The sequence below is a fragment of the Scyliorhinus torazame genome, chromosome 14 (assembly GCF_047496885.1).
Source record: "Scyliorhinus torazame isolate Kashiwa2021f chromosome 14, sScyTor2.1, whole genome shotgun sequence".
In the NCBI taxonomy this organism is placed as follows: Eukaryota; Metazoa; Chordata; class Chondrichthyes; order Carcharhiniformes; family Scyliorhinidae; genus Scyliorhinus; species Scyliorhinus torazame.
Window position 1 is genome coordinate 79,325,613 of NC_092720.1, and position 13,088 is coordinate 79,338,700.

A 13,088-nucleotide genomic window follows, 5' to 3' on the forward strand; every position below is an offset into this window, starting at 1 on the left:
GACCACCCTACTTGGGCCCAGTCCCTTACCTTATCCCCGTAACCCCATATAACCTGCACGTCCCTGGACACTAAGGGGCAACTTAGGATGGCCAATCCACTTAACCTGCACTTTTTTGGACTGTGGGAGAAAACAGGAGCACCTGGAGGAAACCCACGCAGACACGGGGAGAAAGTGCAAATTCCACAGTCACCCAAGGTCAGAATCCAACCCACGGTGCTGTGAGGCAGCAGTGCTAATCACTGTGCCACCCCTCATGGCATAGCTTTCAATATTTTTTTTTGATGGGTCAGCACCTGCGTGACAGCTCCGCAGTGGCAATCTCATGGAGGGAGAATTTTGGAAGTGTGCATCCTTCCTTCCACCGTATTACCTGACAGCGTTCAGCCTTTCACAGCGCCCTCTGGGGCCGACTGTGGCCAGGAGTGCATTTTGCATCCAACGGGTGAAAAGTTTGGGTCCTGGTGTGTCAAACAGTATTGATGAGCTGAGGGCATCAATGTCAGATGCTCAAAATTAAGGTCATTGGTAACTCGTGGTTTGTGCGCAAGTTAACCTTTTAAAATTAAGTGGTTGCATCTGTAACATAAGCGGTCACTTCTATATATTGCATGTATAAAGAATTCTGGATATAGTGATTGATTTGACAGAGTGAAAATTACTACATCTGATTTGACAATATATTCCTGCTCCATTTTGGGTCTATGCATGTGTTTGCTTACAGGAATCATGCAAAGAAATCAGTTATTAAAACCTGAAGCCTCTTCCACTCGTCTTTAAAAATTGAATGCAGGGTCCAATAACTACTGTAAATTGTGTTCTCAACTCATTAGCTATGAACAAGAAATGATTGTCCTTTTGATGCTCAGTGTAATCAAACTTGATGAGCGATACCCTCGTCGAAAAAATGGCTTCAATTTCAAGGGGAAAGAACAGTTTAGTGACTGTCAGTTTCATTATCACTGCCACATGGGCCAAGATGATAAAGCTCCATTAACATCTCTGCTCTGTTATGCATCCCACCGATGATCTCTTTCATTGGCTTCCATTACAAGTTTCTCAGGCACTGATGATTTTAGCAATGAGAATTGGGGGCCAGCAGGTTAGGCAGTTGCAGAGAATGAAAAGCTCCTGTGAGCTCTTCGCATTTTTTGGACTACGGTAGGATTGAAGGCCAGAGAACAAAAGGTTAATGTGAAAAGGTTGCTTTGTAAGGAGAGGTTATTCTCCCATTCTGGTGACCTGACAGATGAGAGCTAGGTACGCTTACCTAGCCAAGTCAACATGTTACCATAACAATAGGTTCTTTTAAAAAAATCTTTATTGTCACAAGTCGGCATACATTAACACTGCAATGAAGTTACTGTGAAAAGCCCCCAGTCGCCACATTCCGGCGCCTGTTCAGGTACACAGAGGGAGAATTCAGATTGTCCAAATCACCTAACAAGCACGTCTTTCAGGACTTGTAGGAGGAAACTGGAGCACCCGGAGGAAACCCATGCAGACACGGGGAGAAAGTGCAGACTGCACATAGACAGTGACCCAAGCCAGGAATCAAACTTAGGACCCTGGAGCTGTGAAGCAACAGTGCTACCCACTTTACACATGCACTGCATGTTTTGTTTTGTTGTCCATCTTTCATTGTCAATGAATCCAAGAAGAAAACAAGGTAAAAGAAAAGTACAAAGCGAACTATAAACAGATGGGAGGAGAGACTATCAATTATAATGCCAACTCCTTTTCTTCATCACATTATTCCAGGCAGATACATTGTAAACCTCAATTCCTCCCTCTCCTTCTTCGAACCTTAGAGTCCAAGTTTCTCACTTTCACGCACTTCTCCTCCGCCATGCCCACAGTGGATCAGAGCAGCATCTAGTGCTGCTCATGGCATGCTGCTCATCTAGCAGCATGCCAACACCATAATGTTGAGCACAGCCACTATGGCTTGGTTCTATGCTGCTCACCTGGGGCTTGAGCAGCTGCTATTGACAGCAACACTGGCTTCCCACTCACAGATGAACGCATGGAAAGAGCAGCAAATAGTTCCAGTGTGAAACCTGCACCATCACAGCAATGATCTTAAAAAGCTTGTAATACATAATTCATTTATTTCCTTAGCTATTGACATAGAATGTTTAGGATGAAATATCCACTAAGCTTGTTTCATCATAAACCAGTCATTAAATTAGCACAAAATATTATCATTGCCATTACAAGATTTGTTTTGGCATGGCCGAGTATCGAGAACGATTTAACCAATGAACTTGTGACTTTGTAAAATTACTAAATTGTCATCCAGTTTGAACTTTCATACCAAATGTCTTAACTCAAACATTTAAGTTGTTGAAAAATAGGCAACACATCGGCAAAGAAAATCAATTAGAAATAAATGCCTTTTATTCATATTGCATGCAAATAAAATATAAACACATTTTCCATTTGACAGTTCAATGAAGACTATGGGGGAGTGATTTTCCTTGTGCCCCCGCACCGTGTTTCTTGGTGGTGGGATGCAGCTCGCTGTTGGCTGTCAATTGGATTTCCATTGAATCCACCTCCCACCACCAGAAGATCCCGCTAGCGGGAAGTCAGAAAATCACCCCTCTCCCAAACTTTCAAAATAAATTTCTACAAGCTCAAACCAACTTGAAAGCGAATGCACAGAATAGGGAGTATGCAATTCCATAGGTTGAATTTGGTTCCGATCGACTGAAGACTGCAGTCCCAGGTGCCAAATTTTCTGATGACATAAAGATAGGTAGGAAAGTAAATTGTGAGGACGTAAAATATCTAAATCCCATTGCAGATTACTTAGTGAGTGGGGAAAAAAATTGACAAATGGAGTATAATGTGGGAAAATATGAACTCATCCACTTTGGCAGGAAGAACAGAAAAGCAGTGTATTATTTGAATGGAGAACGATTGCAAACTTTGGTGGTATTGAGGGATCTGGGTGTCCTGGTACAGGAATCACAAAAATTACATGCAGGTACAGTACATGATTGGGAAGGCAAATGGAATGTTAGTGTTTATTGCAAGTGGAATTTAATATAAAAGTAGGGACGTTTTGCTGCAATTGCATAAGGCTTTGGTGAGACCTCATCTGGAGACCATGTACAGTTATGCTTTCCTTGCTTGAGAAAGGCAATAATAGCTTGAGAAGCAATTCAAAGAAGATTCACTCAATTGGTGCCTATGATGAAAAAGTTATCTTATATGGAAAGATTGGACAGGCTGGGCCTACATCCTTTGGAGTTAAGAAGAATGTGATGTGATCTTAATGAAACATACAAGATCCTGAGGGGAAGTTACAACATGGATTTTGAGAGGATCTTTCCCCTTCTAGGAGAGACAAGACCTAAGGGACGTAGAGTCTCCCATTTAAATGGAGGCGGAGGAGAATGCTTTCCCTTTTGGGGGTCGTTGGTGTGTGAAATTCTCTTCTCCACACAGCAGTGGAGGCTGGATTATTGAATAGGCGGAGTTAGATAGATTCTGGATTGACAATGAAGCCAAAGGGTATAGGGAATGGGAAGTAAAGTTGAGGCCACAATCAGACCAACCATGATCTTATCAAATGGGGGAGAATGCTCGAGGGGCTGAATGGCCTACTCCTGCTCCTAATTTGTACATTGCCAAGGACTCCCATAAAAAAACACGCGTTTGGAGCTTTGCAAGAGAATTGTCAAATTTTCAAAAAATAAAAGGTACCAGTTATTTAAAAACATTTTAGGTTATGGAGCTTATAAACAACTATTCATGTATGAACTAAAATTGTTAGCAAAACAAATAGATTAATAACTCCAATGCATAGGTTTATCCAAACCCTCTATCCCTTCCTCCCTCATTTGAAGTCAAACTATGGTAATAGGGCAAAAGGGCACAACAAGAAAGAATACAATGTTATATACAGGCTAACAAATATTACCTGCTGTAGACTGACATTCAGGCCTTTGTGTGTAGCTCGCAGGAGTGCACAGACTGTATAGCTATCTGGATCCTCTGCATCCTGGATCTGAGACTCTTTCAGCAAGAAATCCAGTTTCTTTCTGATAAAACATTCCACTTGATGATAGTTTGTGCTGTTACCCTGTGTGGGTCACATATAAAGATAGTATTACGTCTTATCAATTGTGTTGTTAAACAATTGCTGGAACACACTAAAGTCAGAAATTCCAGAGGCAATTTTTTGTTCTGCCCGAACCAGTTGCGCAGGCAGTAAAATCAGCTGGGAGGCTGATCTGCTCATGTCTTGCTTTCTTTCTGCAGTCTTTAAATTTGACCTGCTCTTCTGAGCAAGTAGAAGCACCCAGCAGAAACATGCAGATTAGGCACCAATAATGTCATCAGGGTTCAGTAGTTATTTTAAACTGATAGTATTAGTGGGGAAGTCTTGTGACAAGCGATAGCAAAACTAAAATGCACATTCAAGATCATTCTATCTGAAGGTTGCAGCATTGCAAAATCTATTGACTTTAAAGTTATTAAATACAACTGGTGATAATTACACCAAACATTTTAAATGCCACGGCTTACAAGTAATGTTAATAGACAGATACACCTCTCAACTGTTATCATTCAACAGATTACACAAATCTGTCTATCGATCAGATTGGATGAAGCAATTTAAAACAAAAAGTCATCCTAAAAACAGTGTTGCAAGCAGCAGATTATATAAAGCAAATGAATCCGTATTATTGATTTTATATAATTTTTGCACACAAAACGTCAAAAAAGCCATCATGTTTAAGTGCTATTAATAAGTTAAATTCAGAATTTAGTTTGAAAATGCTCAGTTGGAAAAGGAAAAATTGAAATGGCACGGGGAAGGGAATGGCCGAGTTTGAGAGTCAGGCATTGGTACAATGGACTAAATATCCTCCACTTTGTGCTGTAGTTAGAATTTTTTTCTCTGTTATATCACATATTGAATGACAGAATAATTCTGTAGATGATGGTGCATCCTCCAAATTGCCATGACCGATGTCAAAAGAGATCCACAGGTTTCATAGCATCTTTACTTGCCTATGCCAAGGTTCATTCTCCACCCCACCCCCCGTCACCCTGATTCATTGTGTACATTCTTGAGTGAAAGACAAAAACTGGTTTAATTTATTAGGATAGGTGCTTCTCAATGCTTCATCTACTCTGCTTTGAGAAATTTAAATGAGAATTATTTGAAGCCATTTGAAATAAGAGTTCTATTTATGCATACTAGAGGAGAATTACTTTTGTTGCAAGATTAGAAGCCAAAAGCACAAAATTTCAATTTCATCATACTTAAATAGCACGAATATCGAACACTCGGACAGATCTACTCTGAAATGCAAGGTCACCCATCTCAAGAGGAAACAAAGAGGCAATTCCATTCACAAACACTCTTGCAGGTACTTGCAGCTGGAGCTTGTTAATTAGTTTCAGGTTCAGACAGCTTACTTTGAGCCTAAGGGAGCCTGGTATCAGTAAACAATGATTAACAAGGTTTTTTTTTAAAGTCACATGTTTGTCTTTAGTTGTTGTAGTAAATGGGTTTTACATCACCAATCACAATGGAGCATCATTGCATCGCAGTCGGTATTATTTTTGCATTTGAAACAACTTCCTGCAAACAAGTCCATTATATTTAAATGCTATTAATAAGTTACATTCTGAATTTGGTTTGAAAATGCTCAATTGAACTGTTACATTGATTTGTTTTAATTTGCACTCCTCTTCAATTTCATCAGCACTATCTTCATCGGACACTTCTCCTTCTTCTGCATCAGTTCGGAGATCAGGAGGCAGTTTTTTCCCCTGAAACAAATCAGTAGTGCACTAGTTAGTCAATTCTAACCTTTACCAAGTATAATTTTGTGTGGTTTATACTATTAAGATTACATTTGTCTGATACACAAGGTTTGGAGCCACGCCTTTTATTTGAGAACAAGTTTATATTTGTCTCAAGTAAGAGTGTCTGTCCATTACTTTAAGAAAGTATGTACTTTAATCAAGGGTACACACAAATCTAACATTAGCGGCTTGGCAACGTAAATGTACTGAAGAGTTTGTGCTGTGGAAACATTTGTTTCATTGCATGTACACTTATGTTCATTATACCAGCAAGATGGTAGTTATACAGTGACGTTGAGTTGACGTGGAATGGCTTTGCGTCCACATTGTTGCAAAAGAATCAACTTAACTTGAACTTGGAGTTTTGTTTTGCAAGTTGACTTTCAAACAGCACACAAACTGCTCCATCTGACACCTGACTGGTTTCATTTGGAACCTAATTTCAGTCTGGTTTGAATGCAGTATTTAAAAATGCTCAAGCACAGCACTCTCTTTTGACTTCCTGGGCATTTTATAAACTGTTACGATCAGGTTGAGACACTCAGATCTGCCCTGGATGTCCCCTTACCTGCAGCAGTGCTGGTGTACATATGAACTAAGCACTGTATGTTTAAGCCCAGTAATTAATCACAATTTAGTGTAACTTCTTTCGATCGCATATTTAGCATTGGCTGTCATCCCAAGTAGACATCCAAATTAATGGCTGGCTTGAGGGGGGGGGGGGGTTACTAATTAGTAAAAGGGTTCGGTTTCAGATGGGGAAGATGGTAACGGACCAGGGTGGTAGGTATGTCATAGTTACAGGAAAGTTAGAAGATAAGTCGGTGGTTCTGGTGAATGTACGGACTCCAAATTGGGACAATGTAGCTTTGATGAAGGGGATGTTGGCTGCCATACCAGACATTGGGTCGCACCAATTGATCAAGGGAGGAGAGAGAGAGAGAGAGACAGAGAGAGAGAGACAGAGACACAGAGACAGAGGCACAGAGACAGAGACAGAGGCGCAGAGACAGAGGCGCAGAGAGAGAGGCGCAGAGAGAGAGGCGCAGAGAGAGAGGCGCAGAGAGAGAGGCGCAGAGAGAGAGGCGCAGAGAGAGAGGCGCAGAGAGAGAGGCGCACAGTGAGGCGCACAGAGAGGCACACAGAGAGGCACACAGAGAGGCACACAGAGAGGCACACAGAGAGGCACACAGAGAGGCACACAGAGAGACACACAGAGAGACACACAGAGAGACACACAGAGAGACACACAGAGACAGACACAGAGAGAGACAGACACAGAGAGAGACAAAGAACAAACAAAGAACAAAGAAATGTACAGCACAGGAACAGGCCCTTCGGCCCTCCAAGCCCGTGCCGACCATACTGCCCGACGAAACTACAATCTTCTACACTTCCTGGGTCCGTATCCTTCTATTCCCATCCTATTCATATATTTGTCAAGATGCCCCTTAAATGCCCCTATCGTCCCTGCTTCCACTACCTCCTCCGGTAGTGAGTTCCAGGCACCCACTTGCCGCGTAAAAAACTTGCCTCGTACATCTACTCTAAACCTTGCCCCTCTCACCTTAAACCTATGCCCCCTAGTAATTGACCCCTCTACCCTGGGGAAAAGCCTCTGACTATCCACTCTGTCTATGCCCCTCATAATTTTGTATACCTCTATCAGGTCGCCCCTCAACCTCCTTCGTTCCAGTGAGAACAAACCGAGTTTATTCAATCGCTCCTCATAGCTTATGCCCTCCATACCAGGCAACATTCTGGTAAATCTCTTCTGCACCCTCTCTAAAGCCTCCACATCCTTCTGGTAGTGTGGCGACCAGAATTGAACACTATACTCCAAGTGTGGCCTAACTAAGGTTCTATACAGCTGCAACATGACTTGCCAATTCTTATACTCAATGCCCCGGCCAATGAAGGCAAGCATGCCGTATGCCTTCTTGACTACCTTCTCCACCTGTGTTGCCCCTTTCAATGACCTGTGGACCTGTACTCCTAGATCTCTTTGACTTTCAATACTCTTGAGGGTTCTACCATTCACTGTATATTCCCTACCTGCATTAGCCCTTCCAAAATGCATTACCTCACATTTGTCCGGATTAAACTCCATCTGCCATCTCTCCGCCCAAGTCTCCAGACAATCTAAATCCTGCTGTATCCTCAGACAGTCCTCATCGCTATCCGCAATTCCACCAACCTTTGTGTCGTCTGCAAACTTACTAATCAGACCAGTTACATTTTCCTCCAAATCATTTATATATACTACAAAGAGCAAAGGTCCCAGCACTGATCCCTGTGGAACACCACTGGTCACAGCCCTCCAATTAGAAAAGCATCCCTCCATTGCTACCCTCTGCCTTCTATGGCCTAGCCAGTTCTGTATCCACCTTGCCAGTTCACCCCTGATCCCGTGTGACTTCACCTTTTGTATTAGTCTACCATGAGGGACCTTGTCAAAGGCCTTACTGAAGTCCATATAGACAACATCTACTGCCCTACCTGCATCAATCATCTTAGTGACCTCCTCGAAAAACTCTATCAAGTTAGTGAGACACGACCTCCCCTTCACAAAACCGTGCTGCCTCTCACTAATACGTCCATTTGCTTCCAAATGGGAGTAGATCCTGTCTCGAAGAATTCTCTCCAGTAATTTCCCTACCACTGAAGTAAGGCTCACCGGCCTGTAGTTCCCGGGATTATCCTTGCTACCCTTCTTAAACAGAGGAACAACATTGGCTATTCTCCAGTCCTCCGGGACATCCCCTGAAGACAGCGAGGATCCAAAGACAGACACAGAGAGAGACAGACACAGAGACAGAGAGAGACACTCACAGAGACAGACAGACACACACACAGAACATAGAAAAATACAGCACAGAACAGGCCCTTCAGCCCACGAGGTTGTGCTGAATCTTTGTCCTAGATTAATCATAGATCATGGAATTTACAGTGCAGAAGGAGGCCATTCGGCCCATCGAGTCTGCACCGGCTCTTGGAAAGAGCACCCTACCCAAGGTCAACACCGCCACCCTATCCCCATAACCCAGTAATCCCACCCAACACTAAGGGCAATTTTGGACACGAAGGGCAATTTATTATGGCCAATCCACCTAACCTGCACATCTTTGGACTGTGGGAGGAAACCGGAGCACCCGGAGGAAACCCACGCACACACTGGGAGGATGTGCAGACTCCGCACAGACAGTGACCCAAGCCGGAATCGAACCTGGGACCCTGGAGCTGTGAAGCAATTGTGCTATCCACAATGCTACCGTGCTGCCCTTAAGAACAAATCAATCTACACTATATCATTCTACCGTAATCCATGTACCTATCCGCTTGAAGGTCCCCAATGTTTCCGACTCAACTACCTCCACAGGCAGTGCATTCCATGCCCCCACTACTCTCTGGGTAAAGAACCTACCTCTGACATCCCCCCTATATCTTCCACCATTCACCTTAAATTTATGTCCCCTTGTAATGCTTTGTTCCACCCGGGGGAAAAGTCTGACTGTCTACTCTATCTATTCCCCTGGTCATCTTATAAACCTCTATCAAGTCGCCCATCACCTTCTCCGTTCTAATGAGAAAAGGCCTAGCACCCTCAACCTTTCCTCGTAAGACCTACTCTCCATTCCAGGCAACATCCTGGTAAATCTCCTTTGCACCTTTTCCAAAGCTTCCACATCCTTCCTAAAATGAGGCGACCAGAACTGTACACAGTACTCCAAATGTGGCCTCACCAAGGTTTTGTACAGCTGCATCATCACCTCACGGCTCTTAACTTCAATCCCTCTGTTAATGAACGCTAGCACACTATAGGCCATCTTCACAGCTCTATCCACTTGAGTGGCAACTTTCAAAGATGTATGAACATAGACCCCAAGATCGCTCTGCTCCTCCACATTGCCAAGAACTCTACCGTTAACCCTGTATTCCGCATTCATATTTGTCCTTCCAAAATGGACCTCACACTTTTTAGGGTTAAACTCCATCTGCCACTTCTCAGCCCAGCTCTGCAACCTATCTATGTCTCTTTGCAGCCCACAACAGCCATCCTCACTATCCACAACTCCACCAATCTTCGTATCGTCTGCAAATTTACTGACCCACCCTTCAACTCCCTCATCCAAGTCATTAATGAAAATCACAAACAGCAGAGGACCCAGAACGGATCCCTGCGGTACGCCACTGGTAACTGGGATCCAGGCTGAATATTTGCCATCCACCACCACTCTCGGACTTCTATCGGTTAGCCAGTTCGTAATCCAGCTGGCCAAATTTCTCACTATCCCATGCCTCCTTACTTTCTGCATAAGCCTACCATGGGGAACCTTATCAAATGCCTTACTAAAATCCATGTACACTACATCCACTGCTTTACCTTCATCCACATGCTTGGTCACCTCCTCAAAGAATTCAATAAGACTTGTAAGGCAAGACCTACCCCTCACAAATCCGTGCTGACTATCCCTAATCAAGCAGTGTCTTTCCAGATGCTCAGAAATCCTATCCCTCAGTACCCTTTCCATTACTTTGCCTCCCACCGACGTAAGACTAACTGGCCTGTAATTCCCAGGGTTATCCCTAGTCCCTTTTTTGAACAGGGGCACGACATTCGCCACTCTCCAATCCCCTGGTACCACCCCAGTTGACAGTGAGGACGAAAAGATCATTGTCAACGGCTCAGCAATTTCATCTCTTGCTTCCCATAGAATCCTTGGATATATCCAGTCAGGCCCGGGGGACTTGTCTATCCTCAAGTTTTTCAAAATGCTCAACACATCTTCCATCCTAACAAGTATCTCCTAGAGCTTACCAGTCTGGTTCACACTGTCCTCTCCAACAGTACGGCCCCTCTCATTCATAAATACTAAAGAAAAGTACTCATTCAAGACCTCTCTTATCTCTTCAGACTCAATACACAATCTTCCGCTACTGTCCTTGATCGGACCTACCCTCGCTCTAGTCATTCTCATATTTCTCACATATGTGTAAAAGGCCTTGGGGTTTTCCTTGATCCTACCCGCCAAAGATTGTTCATGCCCTCTCTTAGCTCTCCTAATCCCTTTCTTCCGTTCCCTCCTGGCTATCTTGTATCCCTCCAGCGCCCTGTCTGAACCTTGTTTCCGCAGCTTTACATAAGTCTCGTTCTTCCTCTTAACAAGACATTCAACCTCTCTTGTCAACCATGGTTCCCTCACTCGACCATCCCTTCCCTGCCTGACAGGGACATACATATCAAGGACACGTAGTACCTGGTCCTTGAACAAGTTCCACATTTCACTTGTGTCCTTCCCTGACAGCATATGCTCCCAACTTATGCAGTTCAATTCTTGTCTGACAACATCGTATTTACCCTTCCCCCAATTGTAAACCTTGCCCTGTTGCATGCACCTATCCCTCTCCATTACTAAAGTGAAAGTCACAGAATTGTGGTCACTATCTCCAAAATGCTCCCCCACTGACAAATCTATCACTTGCCCTGGTTCATTACCAAGTATCAAATCCAATATGGCCCCCCCTCTGGTCGGACAATCTACATACTGTGTTAGAAAAGCTTCCTGGACACACTGCACAAACACCACCCCATCCAAACTATTTGATCTAAAGAGTTTCCACTCAATGTTTGGGAAGTTGAAGTCACCCATGATTACTACCCTGTGACTTCTGCACCTTTCCAAAATCTGTTTCCCAATCTGTTCCTCCACATCTCTGCTACTATTGGGGGGCCTATAGAAAACTCCCAACAATGTGACTGCTCCTTTCCTATTTCTGACTTCAACCCATACTACCTCATTAGGGTGATACTCCTCGAACTGCCTTTCTGCAGCTCTTATACTATCTCTAATTAACAATGCCAGCCCCCCACCTCTTTTACCACCCTCCTGAATCTTATGGAAACATCTATAACCAGGGACCTCCAACAACCATTTCTGCCCCTCTTCTATCCAAGTTTCCGTGATGGCCACCACATCGTATTCCAAGTACCGATCCATGCCTTAAGTTCACCCACCTTATTCCTGATGTTTCTTGCGTTGAAGTATACACACTTCAACCCATCTCCGTGCCTGCAAGTACTCTCCTTTGTCAGTGTTCCCTTCCCCACTGCCTCACTACACGCTTTGGCGTCCTGAATATCGGCTAACTTAATTGCTGGACTACAAATCCGGTTCCCATTCCCCAGCCAAATTAGTTTAAACCCTCCCGAAGAGTACTAGAAAACCTCCCTCCCAGGATATTGGTGCACCTCTGGTTCAGATGCAACCCGTCCTGCTTGTACAGGTCCCACCTTCCCCAGAATGCGCTCCAATTATCCAAATACCTGAAGCCCTCCCTCCTACACCATTCCTGCAGCCATGTGTTCAACTGCACACTCTCCCTATTCCTAGCCTCGCTATCACGTGGCACCGGCAACAAACCAGAGATGACAACTCTGTCTATTCTGGCTTTTAACTGCTAGCCTAACTCCCTGAACTTGTTTATTACCTCCACACCCCCTTTCCTACCTACGTCGTTGGTACCAATGTGCACCACGACTTCTGGCTGCTCCCCCTTCCCCTTAAGGATCCTGAAGACACGATCCGAGACATCCCTGGCCCTGGCACCTGGGAGGCAACATACCTTCCGGGAGTCTCGCTCGCGACCACAGAATCTCCCATCTATTCCCCTAACTATTGAATCTCCTATTACTATTGCTTTTCCATTCTCCCCACTTCCCTTCGGAGCCCCAGAGCCAGACTCAGTGCCAGAGACCTGGCCGCTAGGGCCTTCCCCCGGTAGGTCATCCCCCCCAACAGCATCCAAAACGGTATACTTGTTTTGAAGGAGAACGGCCACGAGGGATCCCTGCACTGTCTGCCTGTTTGTTTTCTTTCCCCTGACTGTAACCCAGCTACTCTTGTCCCGTACCTTGGGTGTGGTTACCTCCCTGTAACTCTTCCCTATAACCCCCTCTGCCTCCCGGATGATCCGAAGTTCATCCAGCTCCAGTTCCCTAACACGGTCTCTGAGGAGCTGGAGTTGGGTGCACTTCCCGCAGGTATAGTCAGCGGGGACACTGGTGGTATCCCTCACCACCCACATCCTGCAGGAGGAGCATGCAACTGGCCTAGCCTCCATCCCCTCTTACCTTACAGAATATAGCTGCCCTGTGGACCAACTGGACCTCTGCCCTCAGACTCTGCTCCCAGTCAGTTGCACTCTCTGTAAACTCCTGGCTCCCTTCTCGCTCTTTGCGGAAATGTAGGAAACAA

The 13,088-nt window shown here is 44.5% G+C and overlaps 1 protein-coding gene across 1 annotated transcript in view; it reads right to left on the minus strand.

The window, feature by feature from the left end:
- The window catches only part of plch1 (phospholipase C, eta 1), a 251,627-nt gene that overhangs the window by 70,201 nt on the left and 168,338 nt on the right, over window positions 1-13,088 (minus strand). The window contains exons 11-12 of the mRNA XM_072474403.1: window positions 5,689-5,796; window positions 3,932-4,093 (exon numbers count right to left, since the gene is read on the minus strand). Coding sequence (XP_072330504.1) covers window positions 3,932-4,093; window positions 5,689-5,796 — 270 coding nt within the window. The remainder of the gene's footprint in view (window positions 1-3,931; window positions 4,094-5,688; window positions 5,797-13,088) is intronic.